Source organism: Ambystoma mexicanum, chromosome 8 (genome assembly GCF_040938575.1).
Source record: "Ambystoma mexicanum isolate Mex_15411 chromosome 8, UKY_AmexF1_1, whole genome shotgun sequence".
Taxonomy (NCBI): Eukaryota; Metazoa; Chordata; class Amphibia; order Caudata; family Ambystomatidae; genus Ambystoma; species Ambystoma mexicanum.
The window spans coordinates 913,538,498-913,566,114 of record NC_090929.1 but is presented as its reverse complement, the minus strand read 5'-3'; the positions used below and the strand labels follow the sequence as shown (position 1 = coordinate 913,566,114).

At 42.5% G+C, this 27,617-nt stretch overlaps 1 protein-coding gene across 2 annotated transcripts in view; it reads left to right on the top strand.

Moving 5' to 3' along the window:
• Positions 1–27,617, top strand: part of CDHR1 (cadherin related family member 1) — a 712,137-nt gene that overhangs the window by 305,429 nt on the left and 379,091 nt on the right. For both annotated transcript variants that reach the window (XM_069610819.1, XM_069610820.1), the window contains exon 5: positions 6,288–6,377. In XM_069610819.1, coding sequence (XP_069466920.1) covers positions 6,288–6,377 — 90 coding nt within the window. The remainder of the gene's footprint in view (positions 1–6,287; positions 6,378–27,617) is intronic.

Sequence of the window (27,617 nt, the reverse complement as noted above, 5' to 3'; positions counted from 1 at the left end):
ATCTTCATTACGGCTTGAACCAAGCGTTCCAAATCAGCCAACAAAGTAGGGGCACTGACGTTGCCCAAATGGAAAGCACCATAGTGCAAAACTACCACATGCGGACTGTTCATCGTGGCCATATCCTCACAAACTTGTACAATTCTCTGTACATTGCAATCAGGCACAGTGCTCCACACCACCTCCACTCCTTTCACATCAAAGTTCTTTGCAACATGCCTGCATTCAGCGTACTGCTGTAAACCATGCACAAACATATCTCTGAGCACCAACACCGTGACTTTCTCCACTTCTGCCATCTTCACCACACAGTCTCTTTCAACACAAATCCACAACCTCGACATCTGATTGGCTGATCCGTACAGTCTTCTTTCCACGTTGGATTTCCTGGAAAAACCCGGATGTAGCACGCCCTGTCCACGAACAGCCGCGGTGTCCGCAGACAGCGTCCACTTTACTCTCTGTGCCATTCCCTCATTGCATACAGCTAAGCAATCACACAATACGAATAACCTCCTCAGAACACCCCCATTTTGTGAATTTTCGAACATTTCAGGACAATTATCATTTCTTTATTCAACATATTAGCATTACAAATATTATACTTTCATCTTGTACTCTGCACACAATGCTATGTTTCTCCATTAGTAGCTAAGTATACTAGATAGAATCCCATAATACAATGCTATTTATATCAATTCATCGTTCAAAGCACTAATAACGGTATGATATTTATTGCAATATCCTTGACACTTTTTCCGCAACATTATAATAAAAATCCCTAGTACACAAATTCCATGAAAAGTACATACACATGTGATGTCATCAGTGATTTCATCAATGACATTTGCGATGTCATCTTTGATGTCCTGGGTGTTAGTCTTAGCAGTGCACGGTGGTGGCGCGAGTTATTTTTCATAGCTTACCATAACTTGCGATTTTCAGGGGTCTTTCGGCTGTACTTAAAACCATAACGTCCTTTAAACAAACTTTGTTTAATATCACGCAAAAAATATACAAACATGGCATGCAAAAACCAACTTCTCACAGATGGCTTTACACAGAATGTTGCAAAGTAAGAATTTATGCTCGTTCACAGTGAAGGTCAGCTGCTTCTATTTTTTTCTTGGGCCCCGGAGAGGCTCACGAAGCAGACTATAAGGTTGTATTGCGTTTTGACCTTGACAGACAGAGATTGTGATGAAAGACTTCTCTTGAAGGAGTGTTGCTAAAAAGTAAGAGAAGATAAGGATGAAATTTATGAAATGAAACCACTTTTATATATTATATCACTATGCGAAAGATCGTTGGCACACGAGTCATATTTTGGGACTGCACCACTCGTAGACAATGGAAATTGCAATTGTACTGTAAGTAACCCTTTAAATTATTTTATACCAAATATAATTACAATAGCGTAGCATTAAAGACCGCTCAAGTTGAACTTGTTCGTTGAAAGTGGCATAATGTTTTCTACCGCGCACTATCACCGCCGAATTGATCCCCTGTTGTTTAGAGGGCTCTGAAAAAGGCAGACGACACAGGGTGGGTTAATACAAATAATTTAACCGGTCCATAGGCGGTCAAGCGCTCTACTCGCTGTGCCACTTCACTATAGCCTGTCAAATGGCACAGCGAGTACAACGCTCGCTTTGACATCCGTGCACAGCTTGCTAACGCTAGTGCAAATCCCGGCAAGGCCAAACTCAGCCTTTCATCCTTCCATGGTCGATAAATGAGCACCACACACCGTGGTTAATAATAAGCACCGCTTAGATACCTCACGGTTCTTAGCGCTATATGAATGGGAAAATATTATTATTTTATTATTAACATACTCCGTTGCACTATCTTTGATAGCAAATAGTTTCACGCCCTAATAAATAAAATGATGATTTTTAATGAAGATCGGCTGGTGAGACTAATTTATGTTTTTTAAAACAGATATGTGGCCTCATTTTGCCTATGTCACGATTTACAGACTCCTGCGGATGGGGTCTTCAACTGCCAGGTGCAGGTCCAAATATGCAACTTCATGACCCTCACCATTTTATGGGACAATCGCCAAGGACCAATATGCCCTTACGCAGTACTAGCGGCTACAAACAACAAACCAACCAATAGGGTGGTCTAATGGCTCGTTTTTGCAGCAACCTTCCGATTATCAGAGAGACCATTTACTGCTTTTATCATAAACCAACAGCCTATCTACCGCAAAGGAACAACGCGTGGCTCCAAATAAACTTTTGCTGATCGACAGCAGAGACAACAGCAAATCGCTGAATATTCACTAAACATTTCATGTGAAATAAATGTACTTTACCAAATGTACAATCCTGCTGTTTACTTTTAAACCACAGTTTCATATTCCGAATTGTGGCACACTGAGTTGTAAGCTGATCTAACACACTCTGTACCGCAAAGGAACATCGGGTGCCTCAACATGAACTTTTGCGGATCGACAACAAAGACAAATGCAAATTGCTGAATATTCTCTACACATTTGCTGTCAAATAAATGTACTTTACAAAATTTACAATCTTGCTGTTTGCTTTTAAATCACTGTTTGATATTCCGAATTGTGGCGCGCTGTGTTGTGACATAATATGTGTTGTCTTCCAGGTTCTGTGTAAAGTCACTTAGGATTGGAGAGGACTGATGACGCACCCTGTAACGTCACGGAGAGTGGCGGGGAATATGAATGCTTTGATAATATCAGGTTTAGGGGCGGGAGATATGATTTAGTGTCGCAAAAGCAAGTCAGCCAGGTCAATAGCGCCAGTCATAGGATTATCACATAATGTCGGCGCACACCAGCCGGATTTATCGTTTCTTTAGTGGACAAAAAGTCGGTTGACGCCCATAGGAAATTGTACTATTAGCGGACAAAAGGAGTGGTCTTAAAACACTTTCACCCTGACAACGAACAATACAAACAACGTTCTCAGAACACCCCCATTTTGTGTAATTGCAACCATTTCGAGACATCGCGAGTGTTCTTAGAACACATTCAACTAGCCAGATTACAATACGGACAGCGTCCTGAGGACACCCCCAGTTTGTGTATTTACGAACAATTAAGTACACCGCGAGTGTTCATAGCTCATTTTTACCTTCCTTGTGAACAAAAATGACACATACTCCGTCCTCTAAACACCCCACCATATAGTTTATTTACAAAATGTCAGAACAGCCGTGTTCTCCGCGGACAAATCGAAAGCAACAAAAATCTCTAGCACATAAATAAAATACAACTTTGAACCTATCTCATACTCCCCCATCCTCCCCAAAGACTTCTACACACCAACACACTCTACTAAATACACATTTTGAACAAACATTCACTGCGCTGTCCGCGGACGTCCGCAAATGCAAGATGGCGGACGCGAGAGAAAATCTGATGCGCATCACGCACCACGCCACCCAATCAGCGAACACGTCGCATGTCCGCGGACATGACGCAAGCTGCTGGGCCAATTGGGGTGCTGTCCGCGGAGCGAACAGGGAAGCCCGTCCGCGAAGCGAACACAGATATCACTAATTTTTTTGCCTTACATTTTGGTCATTTTTTAAAAAACTACTGGACGGATTTACACCAAATTTGCAAAAGCACGCTTTCAGGACCAGGCCGCCGCTCCTGCCGCAAATTGGTGTAAATCCGTCCAGCGGTTCGGGCTGTAGCCGTGCGCAAAGTTTTTTCCCATTCAGTCTATGGGATAAAAAAAGTTTTGGGACCCTCACTATAACTTTTCCCCCCCTGGACGAATCCTCACCAAACTTGGCAAAAAAATTCAGAGTGGGCCATCTACTTTTGCAAGGTTTGGTGAGGATTCGTCCAGGGGGAGCGAAGTTATAAGCCGCCCAAAAAGTAATCTTCCTATGAATACACCAATTTACCCATAACTACCGCGGCCATGTTATATATATATATATATATATATATATATATATATATATATATATATATATATATATATATATATATTCTGATTCAACTAATCATGGTGGACTTATTAAGATGACCCCCATCTCGGCAGGAGGTTGCAGGTGCGAACAACACTTTTTTGCATTTTCCACACAAATAATAAAAATCACTTTCACCTAATTCTATATACAGTTAAATCATTCACTAATCTACTACCTCCCTGAGCTTTGGCCTCACGACAGCATTCGGTGTGCTAGAAATGCATTTGAGCTTGGAACTCTTGTCCCCAAAGTCAAATCCTGATGAAGTATGTGGCATAGAAAACGGCCTTGGGATAAGCTTTAAAAAGATCAATGTAAAATTTCTGTAAGTATCATGTTCTAAAGTGAATGGGCAAAACATGATTCTTAATATAAACTGATTGCCTCATAATTACATACATCTGATTCTGATCATGAAACAGCCCCCTAGGTTTCATTTCTTGTCCAGGGTTTCAGTTCCCTTGAAACCTTTGCTCCAGGCTCTGCTGCTTCATTGTTGACTTAAGCCTGGGGTAAAGGCTAATAGAAGATCCTGTTTCTTAGCTCAGAGAACAGGCCCCAATCAAATTCTTCATGGTCAATTAAGCGTTCAGAATAGAAACTGAGCCCTTCTCAGGAAACAGAAACTTAAAGTCATGCCTCTAGCAACAGACACTGATATTTGGGAAGGTTACATTTTCTTGAGCACACGAGGGCTTTGTTAATGTAGCAACTGAAATGAAATAATGCCTTTTCAATCTGTTGCATTTACTTTTCATGTGAAGTCTTTTAATACCTGTCATCATGACATCAATGTCCCCTCCACTTTATGATCTACATTTGAATGGTATAGGCCACAGAGTTTCACTATTAAACAATGAATTTCCTTCTAAAATGTAGAATGCCCACATTTTCAAGGCATCTTTCTTTTGTCAGCAAGGCTGCTTGTGTTGAAACGTAGGCCTCAGTTGCATACAATGAAAGGTATTTTCATGTCCTTGAATTTTAAATGCAAGGCCCATTTTGTAAGTGAATTTCTCTTTATTTACAAACAGCATTCTGTTATGTGGCAGATGCAAATGAAGTGCTGCATTTCATTTTTCATCATAGGTCAATGTATGGTAGGCCTTTGTTTTTTTTTCAGTTCTTTTTCATCCACACAGGGTCCTTTGATTTTAGTTCCTGGAAATAGCATTTTACTGTGGCTGTTTAAACATGAAATGCTGTATTTTTGTCTGTCAGATCAGAATATGCCTTTCTAGATTTGGCACATTGTAGGCCTCTGTCAGCCAGCAGTGTGTTTCCCAGGTTCAGCACTTGTTTGCCCCAATGTGGCTCAATGCATTTTCTTTTGTCTTGGGGCAAAACTATCCCACAATGGCAGCCACCTGCCTAAACATTCATAAGTCAGGCACCATTCTCCAGTCTCCCGATTAGCATGATTGCTGGTACCATCTGTTCTGTTGCAGCAATGAGTCAAACTCCCACCTAGCAACAGCTGAGTTGTGTCTTAATGGGATTCTCAGCAAATCTGGTCTGCAGCCTCATTCTTATGAAAGGGCATCAAATTGCTGTGAAGAGCCTGACCGATTCTACAACTGCTGGTCAGACTCTTCACGTGGGATTCTCCTTCTGATCTGCACTGCATGCACGAAGATCAAGGATTCTTGGCATGCAGGCATGCAGAAATCCTCAAGATGGAGCTCCTTCCTGAGGGCCTCCACATGTATGTAGAGGCTCTTCATGGTATCATTGTCACACAGAGAGACTGCTCAGTGGAGTAAAAGAAATATAAATTCCTTACCTTTTCCAATTCTGCCATTCCTGTCAGAACAAATGCGGCCTCGCAAATGGTTTCATCCGGTCTGCAGGATGAGCCCACAGTGTCTCCTCTACCTGTGAAGAATACATGGCATTGGGGAGGCACTGCCAGAAAACCACACACTAAGGAGAATTGTGAGATGTAGGAAGAAAACATAGAAAATGTTATGTGGTCCTGAGAAAGAAGCAATACTTACAGCTAATGTTGACCTTTTCACCCAGAGCTTTTTCCCCTTTGGAAACATGCTTGATTGACTTATGCCTTAGTGTTCTATTAAACCAACAACCAAAGTGTTAGGGTTCTCATTGATGACTGTGTTTTACTTACAGTAGATGTGAATGCTCACTTTTGCACAATTTTACAGGTCATTTAGATTTGAAGTTTTGCAAATGAGCTCCTATGGGTTTGTATTCTCATGCTTGAGTTACTTCATTTCTCAAACTCGGTTACTGCTTTAAAATGCACATAAAGTTTGTTATGTTTGATTTTTTTGTCTTTACTTCTGTTATTTTGACTACAGGTTGCTGAAAAAGTAAGAATTCTTGTGACGGATGCTAATGATGAGAGACCTGAATTTATCAACACACCTTACATCGCCAGCGTCCCGGAGGTTAGTGTGGCATGTGTGTGCCTTGCCTAGAGAGGATGATAACATTTAATTTTTGCTAACTATTCCAGCAGCAGGACGAGTCTCTGAAAGGCAGGAAGGATTTTCATTAAAGTAAGTAGCAGCCGAGAGTCTTGATAACACAGCATTCTGGGTCTGACATAAGGCTTAGAGCAGGAGTTCCACAACATGATATACCAGGCATGGATCACATTGAAGCAGCAGCAAGGGTATCAGAAAATCACTTGCCCTCATTACGAGTTTGGCGGTGTGGTAAAAACATCCTAGGTAAATCCGTTAGTGCACTTTTTTAGTGATAATGGATTTGCCACCAATTTAACCAGAGCACAAAATTCCGATATTGGCGGTAAAGTGGAGCAGTTAAACCCAGAATTTCTTCCACTTCACCTCAATAAATGGACGAATTATGACAGGCAGAATTAGAACCATGGTAACGCCTCAAAAATTCATAGAGCGCTTGTGCACCTAAAAAATGGAGTTAACACTGCCATTCTACCACTTCTAATCCGTTGACTTTGTTCAATTACAGGTGGCATTAACGCTAAATGAGTTTGTCCGTAATTCATCCGGAATTGCCTACTAACTCAGAATGAGGCCCAGTATTTTCACAACAGTAAGAGGACTGGAATCCCGCAGCACAAGAAAGGCCCAAAAGCTAGAAAGCCTATGTTGCTGACAATGCTGCAGGCTTGGGTCCTGAGAAAAACAACAGAGTTCTCAGAAACAGCATAGCACTCAGCAGGTCTTTCAGATGGCAACCGAGAGTGCTTACAGGAAACAGGGGCCTCAGTAAGTTATTAGCAGGAGACATATGAAATCATCAGGAAGGGTCTCAGGAAGACAGTGAGTAGAGCTTTACTGAATTTATTGCTGGATGACACAGGAAAGAAGAAGTGGCATCATAAGAAGGAGCAAATGAGAGCATGAAAAAGACCCGAGGCAGTAGTTTGAGTACAGTTGCAGAGGGCGCTGTGGCTCTCAATTGAGTAGTATACAGGATCTCAGAAAGACAGCAGGTGGGTTGTCAGTACAGCACCCATCTGAGATCTTGGCATGACAACCTAGTGGTTTAAGAAAGGCACCAAAGAGGTCTCAGAAAAGTAGAACACAGGGGTCTCTGAAAGGTAGGTGGTGAGTACATGAGGTTAGTTAGTCTACAGGCAGAGGTCCAAGCAAGGTCGACCAAAGGGCTCTCAGAAAGGCAGTACATGGTGATGCCTTTTGTGCAGTCACACCTGGAGCATTCAGAGTACCAGGTGGAATTACCAATGACGATCTCAGACCCAAATAACCAGACAGACTCAAAGAATATGGCAAAATACTACTTTATTATCAGCTCAATAAAGTAGGGAAACCTGTCAAACAACAAATCATAGTCCACACACTCACAATAATAATTTGATTATACAAAGGCCTTATACCTCAATGTGTGTTAGCTATGATGTCATCCTGCATGGCAAACTTCAAAAACCTGTTGACGGGAGAAATTGGTTAAGGGAACATATGTACCTATTGTTTGTATAAGTGATAGTGTCATTTTTGGATGCCCCTTATCTTGTAGGCATGCCTTGAGCTACCTCTAAATATGTATAATACATATTAATAGCTGAATAACAGCAGCAGATTGCTTTCTGCAACATTGTATCGTACACTACTAGATAGAACATTATGTTTGGTTGGCATTCTCTCCCAACCTTGTACTTTCGGTTCGTTAGCCGCACGTAAGCAAAATGAAACACAGGCGCAGAGAACAACGTCAGACTACTAACAACTCACCCAATTAGTTCACCATTTCTCAGGCCGTAAGCCAAGTCTTCTTCTTTGTAGTTGACCTTGCAGACTGTTCTCTTCTCTGGGACTTTTAAGGGAGTGTAGGTACACCACTATCTTTGCCTGGAGCTTAATGAATTGTTGTTTTCACGTTCTGAATCACATGTGAGGAGATCACGATTTTGTCAATTTCATCATTTTATTTAGTGCTATTTAATTCAATTATGCTGGGTGCCATTACTCCTCTTGGCCTCTCGAGACTTGGTTGCTCTACCTCACATATGCTTCCTGCATCTTTGATTGTTCAATACTTGGAACTTGCAGATGTTTTGTTCTTTGCTGAATCCAAGAGAAATATGTCTTACGTACATGGCTTATCCTCTTGCATCCCCTTGTGTCCTGCAATTATTTCTTGATGTGGCATCCTTGATCCCAGGCCAACAGATATTCTTTGTTCTTCACACAAAGGTGGTTTTCCTTTTCCCTTTTGAACTCTGCAGCCCTGGTCTGTCTGTGAGGTAGTTTGGTCATTCTTAACATGAGTCCGACGTCCATCTTTTAAACATGGCTGCTTTCATTACATCATTTTTTCATAAGCAGCAAGCTGGCATGTGTCTCACCTACCTTGCGTTTCAGCATATATACATTCACTTCATTTCTTCTCACTTATTTCTTTGGTGCACAGGATTTCTTCATATTCCTTTACATGTTTCTCTTCAGTTACAACTTTAGCCTTAACGTATTTGCATATGTTTTCAGTGCATCTTTGTGTCTTCTCTTCATGACTCCACTCTGTCCTAGTCTGATTTCAATTACAGCTCTTCGACATCCAATGGTGTATGCAAACATCCAAAATACCTCCCTGGACTGCTAGTATACAGTAACATTTTAGAATTTCAATTTCCCCCAGTTCTATCACAATATGTTAGTTCAATTAAATGTATTTAATATTAATTTCTTTAAAAATGTCATCATACAATTCAATAAATTCAGATATCAACACATATTTCTAAAACAGTTATACATTTAAAACTCTACATTAAAATCAATCTTAAGTGCAATGTGCAATACAAAGTGTCTCTATGTTAAAGTGCTTTACAATACTATTTAACACTCCTAGTGCAAATATTACATTTAAAACTCAGATCTAATTATTAAATCTGGTTTCAATAAAAATCGCCCGACATGTTTCATTCCTCCATTTTAGAGTTTAAATCTCGGGAACTTCTTCAGGGGCTTGGTAAGTGCTTCTACTAAGACTATAAGAAAAATCAAAACACGGATTTGTGAACACAAGAGCGGTATCTACAATAAAATTAAGGAAGCACCTATAATAGGTTCCTACCTAAGATTAAGATATAATTGTGCATAGATAAAATGGACCATGATATACATAATAACAAGAAGTAAAGACATCAATGCAGACAAAGACCGTCTATTTGGGAAAGAACAAGAATTAATTTTCCTGACTAAATGCGATCAGAGAGGGCTGAGTGAAATCAAATGGAATAAGATCAAACTATGAGACTGGATCTAATAAGTAGAGCTAAGAGAAGAAGTTTGACATAGTCTACACTATAGAATTCGATGAAGCAAAGATATGTGACTACTATCTAGTAATGAATATCCCTGAGATGCATGTGGAACACTACAAATATTTTGCGACAACTACATCAGAAGATATCATTAGGAAATAATGTATTAACAGGGAATAAACCAGGGCACTTAATAACTAGTCACATTGTAACCAATGAAGCCTACAGTATAACACAATAGGATTCAGATGCAAAAATCCTTCCACCATGTCAGTGTGAGGGTACATTCGATATGGCTGTCTGAGTGCATAATGTCTCTTGTATCTTTGATGCAGTATTGAACAATACCCGGTGTCACACATAGAGCTCTCTTGCTACTATTCCAGTTTAATGGAAGTAAGGGAGCAGGCACTAATGATGATGTGTACATCTGCTGCTCCACACCCCCCCCGGCCGAGTCCCCAAGCAGTCCTATGCAAACACCTAGCGTTGGTGGCCCACTTCTCAAGTGACGCAATAGCTTGGGTCCAGTCCTTCTTAGCAAACAGAACTATGAGAGTCTTCTCCCCACTGGCCTCGGCTGACCCAATTCTAACCACTTGAGGTGTCCCACAAGGATCATGTGTCTTGCCCACTATATATAATATATTCACCAAGCCCCTATTCGATAAATTGGACAGACTGGGTGTCACCTACACTAACTATGCAGATGACACCCAGACCCTCATTCCAATTTTTGGGCAATTATGATAAGGATACGGCCTTGGTGAATCAAATATACCTCCTCATTCAGACTTGGATGGCATCCCATGGCCTCTGCCTGAAGGACGATACAACAGAGATCCTGATCCTTGGCACCAAAGCCAATCTAAAAAAAACATGTCCCAACTATGCCTCATTCAACATAGATGGGAACACAATCAAAGTAGTAAATGAGGTAAAACACTAGGTTTTTATCTCGACTCTACCCTATCATTAAAAAAACAGGTCAACTCCCTGGCTTCCTCTACTGCCTATACAGGCAAACATTTCAGGGCCTGCTGACCATATCTAACCGTAGCCAGTTGTATCACCCTCGCCAATGCACTAATATTGTCAAGACTGGACTATTGCAATGCCCTATATCTAGGAGCTAGCAAACATATCCTTAACAAATTACAAACACTTCAAAACAATGGGCCTCATTATGAGTTTGGAAGTAGCCATGCCGCTTCTAGCGGCATGGCTACCCCCAAACCAGGTACCGGGTCTGGGTTCCAGGAATAGGGAATTACCGGGCCATTCCGACCTTGGAGGGCCTGGTAATTCCCTTTCCTGGCACCCAGACCTGGTACATCCCCATTCCCATTTGAGCCCCCATAGGGCTCAATGGGAATGGGGAGGATCCTAACAATGGGCCCGTTAATGACGGGCGCGTTGTTAGCATCCTGGTCTGCTAGCGGGTCCCGCTCTGGATGTCTGGTCTGGCCAAGCATCCTGAGTGGGACCCGCTGCAGACCTCGTAATGGGGCGGCCTGGAATGAACGGTGCCGGTCCCTTACCAGCACTGTTCATTCTGTGGCCGCCCTCATTGTAATGAGGCCCAATGCCTTGTGATCTGCCTTAAATCTCAACAATAGAGAACACATCTCTAACCTTCAGAAGAAATCACCATTGGCTGAAGATAAATGACAGCTTCTTATTCAAGACCGTATCACTCACCTTCAAATTCCTAAATAAGGCAGCTCCTCCATATCTCATAGAGAGAATGACTAGAAAAACCTCGACTCGCCGGACCAAAGTAGCTAACACCCACTGTCTAAAGGTACCAAGGTTCAAGTTAACCAAATCCAGAGGCGGTAGCTTCCCTGTGAAAGCTGCTCAACAGTGGAATGCACTACCTCTGAACCTTAGAACTGATGAGTCCTATTTCAGCTTCAGACGTACTTCCCTAAACTGGCTGAGGTCCAATGATGCATGACCCCAGGACACCTGGAGCACTTAACCATACACCATGCATGTACCTTTTCTACTGTACTATGAATGTAGCTATCCTACCGTACCATTCTCACCTGAATCTATGTAACCAGCTATACCTGTATGTAACCCTTGTGTACCTGTCCTGTTATTTTTGCAATGTTCTGATCTCATGCTGTAACTAAGCTTCAAGTATTCTTATCTGCTGCACTCGGTTACCTACGGGTTTGGTGCGCATTACCAAATAAACAAACAAACCTCTTCTTCTTCAATCTTCATCATTTCTCCATACTTGGTTTCTTCGGGATCCATACTTTTGTCACCCCCATCAGGTCACCTGCATTCTTTATATGCTCATCTACATTCCAGGTCATGTGACAACACTCTGCAGTTGGTTGACAGAATACCCAATGTCCTACATAGTTATTATGGTCCTTTGGGTAATAAAACGTAATCCCTTGGTGTGCCAGATAACTCTTCTTTATGTTCTAAAGAGTGGTGTCTTCAGTCTGTGGTGTATGGTCACCATTCACATCAATCATTATCTTCATCCCAATAGCTTTCTTTGCTGTCTTCTTGCATTGTCCTGTAATGATCCTTACAAGACAAAATCCTAGCAATACAAATACTAGTATTTCTGCGAGTAGTTTAAAGGCATTTGTCAACCAGGTTGGAATCCGTGAAAACAGGGACGAAAACCAATAATCTTCCTCTGTCTCGTCAACTCCTTCCTTCATCTTTGTTTGAGGGGTCGACAGCAAAGTTATTGCCTGTCAGGGTTTCATTTTCTCCATCATGGGTAGGTAGGTATGTGCAATGGGAAGGCTCACTCTTGGTGCACATGCCACCTTCCAGTGCTGTAATCAAGTCCGACACATACCTCTTCTGGAGGGTCATAAGTCTGATAGCCCTCAATTCTTCTCAAATCACATTAAATCTGTTGGTTGTTGTATTTATTGTTTGTAATCGCTCCCACCTGGTTATTTGTAACCACTTGACATTTACTGCAGTCTGGATTCCTGGCATGAATATAGCTGTAAATATCACTGTCGTTTTACTGAACAATTTATGCTCAGCTGGTATGCTATCATAAGCTTCCATTGATTTTGCGGAGAAATAATTCTCTCTCTTCAGCCAGAGAAGATTAAGCAACCTCTTCATTCTCTAAATGTGCATCCATATTTAGAAACTCTTCAATATGTAGATCACTTTGGGGGATCACCAATGCAGGAATATGTATGGCCACGATAGAACATATTACTCCCCAATTTGTAGGTAGCTGCATGTAAGCTCTGGATCCACAGGCCTAATAGTGATCCATCAGCATGGCCGTTCCTCCACTAATTCCTGGAATGTCAATTATCTGCTTACAGTCTTCATTTTCTCCCACTTTGGTCAATCATGTATTTCTGAAGCACAGTGTGACACTCTTTATTGTTAATATAGATACATGTCCTGCTTCATTCTTGACCCATGTTAGTAGTTTTTCATACTTGGCCCATGATTTCAAGCATTCGCCATTCACTATTTACACTATTTGTACTGGTGCTGTCATCAATAAGTGTGTACTACCGGCCAACATTCAAACTTCCCATCCTGTGCTGATTGCTGCGCGTCCATATACTAGCATCTGAGGCTTTTTCCAGAATCCTGGCAATCCTGTTGTTTCCCATGCATCTGCACATCCTAGTCTCTTTTTCTCAATAATCCTTATCTGGTCTCCAGTCATACCACTGAGGGAATACATGAGCATCCTCCTCATCCAACCTGGTTCTCTTTCCATTTGCTGAGTTTTTATAGATCCATCTTCATATGGAAATGTCTTTCTTGACCTTCATCTTAAAGTTCCACATTTTCCTTCAAATTGCCCTCTTGTTGTGCATGCTGAAAAGTAACTGAGACATCTTGCATCATGCACAGGTATTTCTGCTGTAATACATGTTCTGGCTGTGTTCATGGTATAAGGGATGAGCGAAGAGACATAGCAGTTTTCATCTGATGGTCTTCTCCCCACCTCCTTCATGCGTTGATACCACATGCTATTCTTTAAATGGGATGAATTATCAAGATATGTATTTATATCTTCATGATCTCCACCAGCATCTCTTTTAAGTTGAACAATTTGTTTATCAAAATCTAGAAACATACTACTTGTTTCATTGTCAACCACTGTATCTGCCTTTATGATCATTCTGTGTCTCAATGCCATAATAATTAGAAAGAAAAGACAAATCATTCTGTAAAATGAGGTTACAATTAGTATTCCAAAGAAGCAATTTTTCTGCTGTTAGTAATTCTCTTATATCTTGGAACATTCCCATTCTTTTAATTCAATATGTAATTTGGTTACTTTTGTGAATTGTACTTTTATATAAAAGAAACTGCAAAATTATCACAATACTTATCCTGAAAATAATAGGACTGTTTTTAGGATTGCAGAGAAATGTAACAATGTTCACGTATCGTCTTACTAAGGCTGGATATGTTTGCAATATGCAGGTAAAAACAGCTTACAAGAATGTGTGTAATGTTATTAATTCTCCTATCTAAAATAGTTCTGGAACTGTTTCAAAATGTATTCTTCCTTCTTCTCCTTTGCCTTGAAAGGTTCTTTAGATTTTCAAAGTGACCTTATTTCGATGAATCTTTATCTTGGTTCTTGCAACCAATCTCGTCATCATCCGTGGAGCTTCTTCTCTTGCTTCATTGTCAGTGGATGAAGGAGGGGTCAAGGTCTCTCCTTTGTATGACTTTATGTTGTGCAGGTGCAGCCAGGCTCATCTTCCTTGTAGCTTGACAGCTGTGGGAGTGACCCCCTCTACTAGGTATGGTACTTCAAAGTGGGGTTTATTCCAAGCATAGAAAAATCTTCGTACCAGCGTCTGGTCCCCTGGATGCAAATTAGGTTGCTTCATTAGATCATTGGGATCTACTGTTTGGCTGTCTTCTTCAATCCTCTTTGACCCCTCCCTCTGGTTTTTGATCTGTTGAGAAATGAAAGAGACACTAGAGATCATATTTGTCAAAGTATCATGCATCTCATCACCTAATGTATTTGCCACACTATGGGCATCAGTTTCTACCCTAGTAGGAGGAGTAATGGGTATTCTCAATCAGCGTCCATTCACCAACTCATAAGGAGTCAGGTGGTGATCTGAGCAAGGCTGGGTTCTTAATGCAAATAATGCAAGGGGTAAGCAATGTAACCACCCTTTTTTTAAAGTGATTTTAATCTTAGCTATCCTCTCTTTAAGGAGTCCTTTTAAACACTCATGGATACCATTCACCTGTGGGTGACAGGCAGAAGAAAATGTATGCTTTATTTGTAATAAAAGAGTAACCTACACAAAAAGTTTACAAAATGTGGTCCATTATCAGACTGCAGGACTTCACACACACCCCGTCTTGGAAATACCTCACATACTAGAAACTTGGTAGCACATGTGGCATCTGGGTACATACATGGACCTGCCTCAGTCCATCTGGAAAAGGGACGTACTACCACCAACATGTACCTATAACCATGACATGTCTGCAACATATCTACATAATCTATATGTAGACTCTGGAAAGGGCAATTTGGTCTAGGGATTGCTCCTCTCACTGTCTGCAAAGTGTGCCCTGCTGTACATTTCTGGCACAAACTGCAATTCACAATATTGTGCCACATGCTCCAATAAATTTGGTGAAAAACATTCTTCTGCAATCATGGCAGTAAGACTGTCTCGAGTTTTGTGTGTGTGTGGTAGTGAAGCTGCTCCAGAGCTACCTTCAATGATGCTAGAGGCATAACTGGCTTTCCAGTGCTAAACTGTGTCTATATAGCCTCAGTGGGGGATAAAGAACACCCCTGTCTCTTCCAAAAATCTTGTTCTTCTTGTGGGGCTCGACCTTGTAACTCAATTAGCTGGACAATTGACAACATATTAAAACCCACCTTCACCTTCATGCACCGTCCTGATATTTTTTACTTCAAAATCTGAAACATTTGGGAAATACGCCACCCTTTTGGCTTCTACATCTGCAGCTTTGTTACTGTGAAAAATCACATCTGTCCTCTTAGTGTGGCTGCATTTTTCACCACAGCGGTAGCCAATGAGAGTCTCAATGCCTCAATAAGCTTATCTAATAACAATGCATTTTGCACTGGGGTGGCGCCTGTGCGGAGTAAACCCTTTTTCCAATGTAACTATCCTGCATATACAGTTGATGTCACATAGGCGGAGTCAGAGTACACTGTCACTCCTCATCCTCATATCTTTGAAGTGCAGTGATAAGCACCACTAATTCTGCAGCCTGTACTAAACAGTGTGAAGGCTATCTTACTGTTGTCACTACTTCAAATGTACCCTCACGATCCAGCTTCACTACTGCTTATCCCATATGTGTTTCTCCTGTTGTTTGATCAATTTCCGAAGAACCATCAATAAACAGAATCCCCTCACCCCCAAGAGCATTTTTTCTAATATGGGGAATATCGTCATAAAACTCAGTAAACGTTGAACAGTCATGTACATAGCCCTTCTTCCCTACTGGTTCTGCTATCAATGTTGCTCAATTCACTGTTTTACACCTAAAAACCTTGATCGCTGAGTATGAAATAATTGCCTCATACCCTGATGTTCTTTGTGTACTCAATGTACTTTTGGGCTTCTCTAGAATGGCAAATAATGCATGTTCAACAAATAATGTCACTGAACACCCCATTGTAATACTTGCAGATTTTTCAATAGCAAAAGCACCAGCAGCTAATGCCAGTTTGCAAGGGAAATGTCCTTTCATAACTGGATCTAAAATACCACTATAATAAGCCAATAGTTTACGTTCATGTCCTAATGCGGTTATCTGTGTGAGGACTGCTGTCATTTCTTTCCATTTGAATGTGAAAATAGACATAACTCTTCATTATAATCTGGAATTCCTAACACTGGGGCTGTACTGATCGCTTTTTTTATTCTTCAAATCCTTCAGTCATTTCATCTGTCCATATTATCTTACTTTTGCCTACCTGTGCTTCCTTTAAAATTGGTTGAATATATGTACTGTAATAAAAAACCCAGGTGCTACAATAGTTAAATAGGCCTACACATTGTTGCATTTCGCTTGCTCTTTTAGGTTCTGAAGTCTTCATAATTGTTTCTGCTCTCTCAGGTGTCACTTTTCTCCCTTCTTGAGAGATTAACTGTCCTATGTACAAAACCTCTTTCTGACAATATTGCAACTTTTCTTTGTCTACTTTATATCCTTTCTCTGCTACAATGACCATTAACTGAACTGAGTCTTTTCTGCACTTTTCTTCTGTCTCGCTGCACACTAATATGCCATCTACGTATTGGATTATGGAACTCTCAAGTTGTACATTTCCTATGTCCATCTGAAGGACCCTGTTAAATATCGAGGGGGTCACACAGTGCCTCTGAGGATGTCTTGTATGTTTCCAGCACTGGTTTCTATACGAAAATGAGGTCAAATCATGTGAGTCCTCATGAAGAGGTATTGAGAAAAAGGCATTTTTCAAATCTATTACTGTAAAATATTTGGCTGTGGTTGGAATATTGCATAATATCAGAGCTGGATTTGGAACTAAAGGAAATTCTGCCTCGAATATATTATTTAAGGGACGGAGATTCTGAATAAACCTCCATGAACCTCCTGTTGATTTCTTCACTGGGTACACAGCCGTGTTACATGGGGATTCTGATGGCACCAATATTCCCTGCTGTACTAAAGTGGAAATGGTTTAAAATATACCTTAAATCACTTCTCTGGACATCAGGTATTGCTTTGCTATTGGCAAAATTGCTTCAGGCTTAAGGTTGATTTTAACTACTCCTACTCCACTCAATAGACCCAAATCCAATGGACTGCTGGTCCATAGGATGCTTGGAACCTTCTCTAAATATAAAAATGACGGCTTCTTTTTTTACCAATGCCATTCTCTGTAGTATCTCTCTATTCTCTACTTTTATCCAATAAGTGAGACTTATGAAAAATGCCAACTCATCATCTGAATAATCATCCCTGAAAAGTTCTTTGTCTGTCAAGTCTGTCAATCCATACACTTCACCAAGGGCCATCACTGGTCTCCATCCTCTCCCCTGATCATCTGTGCCATGAACAACCACCCTTTGCTCTCTGACCACTGCTGCTTCTAGCTGTAGGGGGATAACCTGTCCTTCTTCATTATCCATAGGTATTTCTGGCCTGAACAAAAACTAAGGTATTCTCAATATGTTACCTACCACCCTAGGTAACCATGTTAATAAAACAGTCACTCCATACAAAAATACTTCTGGGTCCTATGGAGATTGGTAATTCATCAGTGAGAGGAACTAAGCTCAAAGCCCCAGAGAATCCCTGCCCATTCATGGCAAATCCAGACATTGGGTACTTTCCTTCTCGAACTCAGGAATGAGTTGCTCCAGTGTCTACAAGAAACAAAAATGTCTTGCCTCCTATCATTAGCTTGACCCTTGGTTTCTCTTGGGGGTCTGGTGTCACTGATAGTAATGAACACATCAGGTCGCTCTGTGGGCTTCCCTATTGTGGATATAAATTCATCCATGTACTCGTGAAAGGATTCCCACCTACCACAGTCACAATCCCTATTCTAGGTGTGGGTGTTTGTGGGATTCCAACATTCGTGTTCCATTGTAGCACCATTGCCTGTTGTTTCTGGACTTGTCGACTCTGTACCTGTTGTGTTTGCATAGGCACATTGCTGTGGTTGACCTTGTGGCATTTGTGATTGCAATGGAGTTTGCTGTGTTTGCTGTATTTTTTTTTGAGAACATTTTTTATTGTGTTTTCTGACATAAACAAAACAACCACAATACAAAGGGGGTGGTAACAAAACACCCATGAGGTAAAGTACACAAAATTAAACGTTTTAGAAGCACTTCAACCCACACCATCAGCCGCAAGTACACATAATATTTTCAGTAACGCAATCCACCATGGTTCGCCCGCCCTCAGTTCCCCAAACCGACCACCTCCATTATGATCACCATTGAGTCCGGTTGTCAAGGTCCAGTCTCCTCCCATTTCCCCCATATCTTGGATGCCTTGGCCGGGCATCCCCGTGCGCCGTAGACCCGGTGCTCCATCATGGCACATGAGTCCATGTCAAGTATCCATTGATCAAGTGTCAGGGGGTCGGGCACACCCCATTTTTGCGCAATGTTGCGCTTCATCAGGGCCGCTGCATTGTGCAATAACAGTTTTTCCCATTTATTAAAGTCAGATGTGTCAGGTACGCCCAGGATTAAAACTTTTGGATTGAGCTCAATGGTACAGGTGAGTGCCCTGGACAGTTCCGCGCAGCAGGCCATCCAGTAGGTGCGGATCCGGGGGCAAGACCACAGGATATGATAGAAGGTGCCCTCCTCCTCCCCACAGCGGAGACCGTTTGGATTTGTTGCCCTCTTCCAACCATATAGTGCGGTTCGGGGGTAATATAATCTATGGAGGATTTGGAGCTGTATAAGCCTAAACCTAGAGGAGATGGCCCCCTCTCGCGGATGCATTAGGACCTGGATCCAGTCCTCCGGGTCTATCTCTCCCACATCTCTTTCCCACGTGGCTTTTAGTCTCGATAACTCGGGGGTAGCAAAGGATGTTATGGCGGTGTATAAGATGGATGTGCATTTATTAGGGATGTGTGCGGGGATCATGTTGCGTTCTATCGGTGTATAGTCAGGGACCGTGTCATCCGCAGGTATACAGGTCCGTAGGGCATGGGTCAGCCGCATGAAATGATATCGTTCCATTGTGGCCAGTTGGAATCTGCACTGCAAGTCCTCAAACAATGTCAGTTTCCCGTCTCTGAGGATATCTCCAACCCTCAGGATCCCTGCCCCCACCCATCGCGGCCATGGTTCAAGTTTCCCAATTTCTTGAAGATTACTGTTTCGCCATAGGGGTTGCGCTGCAGTTATTTTATTTCCCCACCCACCGAACATATGTGCCTGTTTCCAGATAGTGATGATGTGAATCTCGGTTGTGGGCCGGGGCGGTCTCTCCAGGGGCTGGTATAGTATCTGCAACGGGTCTGTGCCCTGCATAGGTGCCACGTCAGCCCGGATGTGAGGCAGTGCTCTATCCCCATGAGGCAGGTCATTAACTATCGCTAGTTGTGAAGCCCAAAGGTAGGTTTGGAGGTGGGGGACGCCAATCCCTCCCTTCCAGACCGACCTCTGCAGAGTGGTTAATGCCACGCGTGACTGGCCACCCCCCCATATGAGTTCTCTAAGAAGGGTTTCGGTGCGGGTGAATTCGGGGGTGGGGATCGTAAGTGGGGCGTTCTGTAGGACGTATAAGAATCTTGGAAGTGACATCATCTTGAAGAGAGCGGCGCGCCCCATGAGGGTCAGAGGGAGAAGTTTCCAGTGGTGTGTTTGCTGTATTTGAGATGCACGTTTCTCATTCTGCTTGTGATCTTGGGCATAATACTCTTGTGGTTCTGTATTGTATTGGTGAACATTGCCCATCCTCCCTCTTGAAGCTTTCTCGTTGCCATTCCCTCTAGATCATGGCCAGAAATGGCACCCCCTTGATTCTTTGGGGTACACTACATTGCTTGACTGTGCTGGCTGTAGGTCTTGTGTCATCATGCCTTTACCACTTGTCCATACCGCTCCCTCTATGGCAAGTTTTGACAATGTTTTCTGAACTAACTTCGCTTCCTCATGCTTTCCACCCTCAGCTTTCTTCTTATTCTTCTCCTTTAACAATCGACAGTGAAGTACGATAGTAAATTGTATCTCTGGCCATGGCATCGCCTTCATCCCTAAGTGCTTCTTCATCTGCCGCTGCACTTGCTTGTGCAGTCCCTGACATAAAATATGATAAAATAATGCCACTGTTTTATCGCACGGTTCTCTTGTGTCAAGACACCAATGTTCTTGAATATCTTGAATAAAGACAACATGATCTTCATCCAATTTCCTTGTCATAATCGCACCCATGTCTGATGTGTTGGGATATTGTGCTCTGAGCACCCTCCATACATCTTCTCTGTAATTATTAAGTGGCGCTCCATCGTGTGTCGTGTTTTGCGCTGTCACACTCGCATACCCTGCACACCTCCAAATGTCACCAGCCCTCTCCTCTAGAATGGCTGCTAGCAGGCCTTTTATGTCACTATTGCTAACGTTGTTGCCGCTGTCACTCTTTCTAACTCATAAATCCACTTTTCCGCACCTTAAGTCAAACTGGGTAATTTACATTTCAAATTGTCTTTGCCCATTTGTGACCACAGTATATACGGTGGGCATCCCTCTGCCTTTCTCTAATAATGGGAATTGTGTAAATCCTGGTACACAATCATACCCACCTACACTTCTTGTCTTCCAGGTGGGGCTAGTCTCACCTGTTTATCTCCGTCCTGGCAGTGACTTTAATCTGCTTACATAAGGCAGCGATATGTCCCCTGCACTGCGCAATCATGCTTGTGGTTGCTGAGTATATGGTGTTGGTTCTTGTGTTTTTCTCTTGGGGTCTTCTAAGTCTGACCATTTTACCCCTCTTTCCTTGCTTGAATCTTTCAAATATCTGCATGCGCCCTCTCCGCAAGCTCTGTTGCTTTCCTCCCTTTCTTTGTCTGACATCATTATACCCCAGCTTGTATGACTGTTGTCCCTTTCTATGGGCTTCATTACGAGAATGGAGGTAGCCATGGGGCTCCATTACCGGGTTCCTGCAATGGGGACTTACCGGGTTACTCCAAGATAGGAGGACCCGGTAAATCCTCCATGCAGGAACCCATCCCCATTCCCATTTGAGCCCTCATAGGGCGCAATTGGAATGGGAAGGGAGGTAATAACGGGCAGAGTACAACTTGCCTGTTATTGCCTCCCTCTTCCCCTCGCAGGACCCGGCAGGCACGCCTGGTTTACCAGGTGTGCGATCCGGGTCCCGCGATGGGAAGCTGGTAATTGGCGCTCCCGGATTGAAGGGGGCCGTTCCCTTCAATCCGGGAGCGTCAGGGTTATAATGAGGACCTATGTCTTCAATGTTCTATGTTCATCCATCATTACATCATCAGATCTACCTCCTGCTTCCTTTGATGGAAATCCTTCAGTATTCCTTTTGGTTTTGCAGCCATATTTATCTCTCATTTGCCTATATAAATCCCCAATCCTTTTCCCTATGTCTTCTGCCTCATGCTCATCAGTCTATGTTTGCATACTCGGTATCCCTTGAAATTCCCTGTGGGGCTGTTGTGACCCTCTCTCTTCTTCCCATCACTCTTGTGCTTCCATAGGTATCATGCATCTATTGAATAAATCATCCATATTGTCATCCATTTGTCCCCTACTCATATTAATTTCTTTTTCCCTTCTTCTAATCTCTTTTCTCTTCTTCATCTTGCCTTCTTTGTAACCTACATTATTCCAACCTGTGTTTCCATCTTATCTTGTTTCTTCTCCTCTAGTCTCTCTTTCTCTTTCCTTTGTTCCTCATACCTTCTTCGTTCTTGCTTTCATTTCCTCTCGTTTTCCTTCTCTTCTTTGTATGCTTTCTCTTGTTCTTTTTCCTTTTTGTTTCCCGTTCTTCTCTTTCTTCTATTTCTCTAACCCCATCAATGCCCTTGTCTTCTAGTTTAAGTAATATCTGTCCTCCCATACATTAATTCCGTACTATGGTCACTTCATTGGCCTTGTCCTTCACTTCTCTTTGTCTCTTTGCTTCCTCCTCTATCTCTATCTGTCTCTTTTTTTTACGTTCATCACACTGTTTATTTTCATCGCATGTTGACATATATTTGCGTTCTCTATTCTACTCTCTTCCATATTGTGCTCGCTATTATAAGTTGGATTAACATAACCCACCTCTGCTTTTAATTTCTTTAAAGGATAAAATCACTGTTTCTCAGTGTGTGTTCTTTTGTTTGCAGAAGGTGAAGGAGGAGCCGTAGGCATTACATCCTCCCCTTTATGCTGATTAAGCATTAACTTCTTCTCAGGCAGGTCTTCCCACTCACTTTGATACATCTTCCATAATTCTAGAACAGCTACACTTTTCTGTAGCTTCTCCCCTTTATATGTAGCATACAAGTATGTTGTCATGTGTAGCAATATTATTTTTGATAATGTGCCTTCTTGAGGCCACGGCATGAGTGTTTTATTAGTCATCCCTTTTACCCATTCAGCGTGCTACTTTCTAATCTTAGGTGTGCACCTTGGTACAGTACTGCATAGATGTAGAAGGGGAGTGTCCCCCATGATGAGAAGTCGTTTTTCACTGTCAATACTTACCAGGCCTTTTATCCTTTTATTTATTTAATCAAATATACCACAATAATCGATTCGGGCAAGCACAATCAAACACCGCCCATTTAACCAATTTCAAAAATCTATGCGATAATGATCTCTTTGTTCCGTTGTTCGCAATGTCTATCAATTCTTGCTGTCCCGTTGTTTTAGTATCAACACTCAAATAAATAAATAAAGAAGAGATTCTTAATTATTTTCCTTTAATTGTTATCCTTCTCTGATTGACGTCAATCTCTTGATTTTAAATTCTGATGATCACCTAGATTATTACTATCATTTTGTATCTTTTACTCCACCACAATCCAAGTTTTACGCTGACATATTTATGATCCCATAAACATGTGCACTTTTGTTTTTTTTCATATGCCCATACAAAGGCTGATATGCAAATGGATATTCATCCTTTGTGAAAAGTACAATGGGCAAAAAGCGATGGCTGCGGACTCAAAAAGTGGGAAAAAACCACAGAACAGGTTATCATGCCATGTTCTCTCTAGAGAGGGGCGCCTGCTACCTTTTTTTGTATTTTTGCAAGGAACTTGGGGTTGGCCACCCTAAGGGACCTGGGGGAACCCAGAATTGGACCCCTTGCTCAATGTTCTCATAGAGTCACAGCTCCACCTCACTGATGAGGTCCAACAAAGCTGAAACACGTGTCTGGGTTTGCTGTTGGTACTCTTGTTCAAAGGAGGTTTGCCTGGCATTTCCGTGCTTGATTGCCCTTGTGTGCGGGACAAAGACTAATATGCAAATGGATATTCCTCCTTTGTGAAAAGTACAGTGAGCAAAAAGCGATGGCTGCGGACTCTCAAAGTGGGAAAAAAACACAGAACAGTTTATCATGCCATGTTCTTTCTAGAGAGGGATGCCTGCTACCTTTTCTGCCTTTCTTTACTGTCTCTAGTAAATATATCTCATCTCACTATTTACCCCAAATATATACACACACCTATAATACAGTCCCTCCCCCTCTGTTTGCCACTTTGGGTGCTCTACTTATATCTGGTGCTCAGCTCGAGTCCCTCAGTGTCAACCCTTCCCCAATCGACCACCTTGACTTCTGTCCCTGGGGCGCCTGCATGTATCAGAGAGGAATTTCATCAAGGGGGCCCCTGCCAACTGGCTCGTTGTGACACATGTGTTGTACTCCATTCTCTACAAGAACCTCATCAATCTTCTGGCTAATGGTGGAAGCTGTCGATAGTTTGGGAGGTTTGCAGCCTTTCAAAGCTAACCCTTGGCGATTCCGCTATTTGGTTTTTCAAACTGGTTGTCAGGAAAAGGTAAATCCCATTTTGTGTGGCTGCCACAAAGCAGAGGTAAGCTAATAGTGGGGGAGGGATGGTTCTGTAATGCGCCAACCAGTTTTCTACAAGTATTGTTTAAATTTTGGTGCTGAGTCAAGATGCAAATACATTTTCTGACAAAGTTTTGTTTCCAAAAAGAATTTAAATGTTTTAAATTTGAGTTAGGTTCACTCGAAATTCCAATCTGGTTTTAATCTCTCAACACTTGTTTACCCATTTTGTTTCAATGAGTCATCAGGAGAGATTTCATAAGCATAGTACTCTAAAAATCAACAGAGGTAAATTAAGTAAATAAACTAGGTACAGTTTCATTCTAAAACAATGCATGATTCATAAATGCAGTTACAAATGTATCAAGTGCTCTTTTTCTTCAAAATTAATTAAGTTCATGTTATTTAGTTTTATTTTTTGTAATTAATATTGCTGTATGCATTAAAGTTTAGTCTTTAGCAAAGTTTGCTGGTTATATTCAAGAATATGTAGGTGACTCACCCTGGTTGGAGCATTAGAGAAACATCTCTCCCCCACTGGAAGCTGTCAATAGTCTGAGAGTCTGTACCTGGGCCCGAGTAACTGGATCAGAGCCATCCACACCACTACCAAAATGTGCATTTGCACCTGCAGCGTGCAGAGTGCCAGATGGAATTACCAATGACGATCTCAGACCCAACTATCCGGACGGACCAGCTCAATAAAGTAGAGAAAGCTGGAGAACAACAAATTGTAGTCCCCACACTCATGATAATAATTTGATTATATAAAGGCTTTATACTTCAATGTATGCCAGCTATGACGGCATCCTGCGTGACAAACTTCAAAAACCTGCTGACGGGAGGGATTGGTTAAGGGAACGTATGTACCTATGGTCCGTATAAGTGAAAGTGATAGTATAATTATCGGATGCCCCATATCTGGTAGGTACACCTTGAACTATCTCTAAATACATATAATACAGATTAATAGCAGAATAAAAGCAGCAGATTGGTTTCTGCAACATTGTATAGTACACTGCTACATCAACGCTTATGATCGGTTGGCATTTTCTCCCAACCTCAGACTTTCGGCTCGCTTACCAGCACATAAGCAAAACCAAACTCAGGTGCATAGAACAATGTCAGACTACTCCCCACTTTCCCAATTAGTCCAACATCTCTCATTGGTCAGGCCTTAAGCCAAGGCTTCTCCTTTGTAGTTGATCATGCAAACTGTCCTATTCTCCGGGACTTTTAAGGGAGTGCAGGTACACTAGTATCTTCGTCTGGAGCTTAATGAATAGGCTTTGTTTTCACGTTCTGAATCACAAGTGAGGAGACCACGATTTTGTCCATTTCAACCTTTTATTTAGTGCTATTTAATTCAATTATGTTGGGTGTCATTACTCCTCTTGGCCTCTGGAGACTCTGTTGCTCTAACTCACATATGCTTTCTGCATCTTTGATTGTCCAATACTTGGCACTTGAAGATGTTTTCTTCTTTGCTTAATCTAAGAGAAGGAACAAGTTACTTACCTGTAACTATTGTTCTCCAGCATGGATTCACATGCTCATGAATATTCCCCGTCATCAGGCTGGGAATACTCAGTAAAAGAAAACAAACAGTTTCACTTTCACTTGCAAACTGTATTTCTCCTTTAAACCAATCACTGTCCTCTGGGTCATACTGCCCCCATCCAATGACAGTCTTCTCCCTAAACCCCTCCTCTGGCAGCCATCTTCAGATATGGTAAGCAAGCAAAGTGGCAGTTTGACCAAAAACAATCACAGAGGGGACAGAGGGAGGGTTTGCATGTGAATCCATGCCAGACCAGACCCATGCTGGAGAACAATAGTTACATGTAAGTAACTTGTTCCTTCTCCAGTATGGGGTCTGGCATGGAATCACATGCTCATGAAGGACAAATACATAGCAGTACATAATTACACAACCACGGGAGGTGGCAAGGAGCAACAGAAGCAATCAACTTTTGCCTCTGGAACAGGCTCAGCTCAAGCAAACAGGTTGCATAGCACTGCTTGGCCAACTCTGGACTCCTCCCTGGAATCCCTGTCAATACAGTTGAATTTCATGAAGGTGTGCGTGGACCTCCACCTGCCTGACAGGAATGCCGTCATTGCAGCAATCGCTCTGGTGGAGTGGGCTCTCAGACAGCAGAGCAGCGGTTGGTTTGCCAATCAATGACAGTGAATGATGCAGAAGGATAGCCACCTTCAGATGGAAGCCTTGGACAAGGCCTTCACATGGTTCACAGGACTAAAGTTTATGAACAGTTCAGAAGTCTTCTGAAAACTCTTTGTGCGTGTCACGTAGAACTTCAGGGCATGAGCAATGTCCAGCGAGTGCAAGGCCCTTTAAGCCGTTGATGAGGGCTTCAGGAAAAAAACAGGTAACACAAAAGGCAAGTTGAGGTGGAATTCAAACAGAACCTTCAGCATAAAAGAGGGGTGCGAGATGATGGCCACAAGGAAAGCAGTTTTCCATGAAAGGAACTTGAGATGGGCCTGATGCATAGGCTGGAAGGGGGCCCCCATGAGCCATCTGAGCACCATATTGAGCTCCCACACCGGGGACGCTGACAGGCTGAGAAGGTCCGGATACCAAATCTGCCTCAGCCACGCTGGGGCGATGAGTATCATCCTGCATTGGCACTGTTTGAGTGTGTTGATGACTCGTAGCAGGAGATGCAATGGAGGAAATGCGTACCGAAACATCCCTTCCCACGGGAAGGAGAACGCGTCCGCCAGGATCCTTGGTTGGTGGAATCTGCTGGCAAACCTCTGGATCTGAAGTTCACCACTGTTGCAAACATATCAATCCGGGGACTGCCTCACTTGGCGAAGATGCGGTCCACCTGGTCCTGCCGAAGCTCCCACTCATGGCAGGAGTGCAAATCCCTGCTGAGGGAGTCTGCGATGGTGTACTTGACTCCCGCTAGGTGGAGAGGGATAAGGAACATCTCTTGTATGACGACCTAGTGCCACAAGTCCTGCGCTTCCTTGGAGAGTTTTGGGGAGCGAGTGCCCCTGTTTCCTGATGTAGAACATGGTGGTGGTGTTACCATGAAGATCCTCACCACCTTGCCCTTCAGAGATGGAAGGAATGACTTAAGGGCCCAGAACACTGCCCGTAGCTCCAGAATGTTGATATGGAGACCCTTCTCTTCAAGCAGCCACTGGCCTCTGGTGTGCAGACGTTCAGTGTGGGCTCCCCAGCCTTCCAGGGAAGCATCCGTGGTGACTGTCTCCTGGTATGGCGGGTTTTGAATCCCCGTGCCCCGGGCGTTGTTGGAGAAGGTGCCCCACCACCCTGTTGCCATACGGAACTCCTCATAGAGCTGGATCTTGTCTGTGAAGCTTCTGGACACCTGTATCTAGCGAGCAT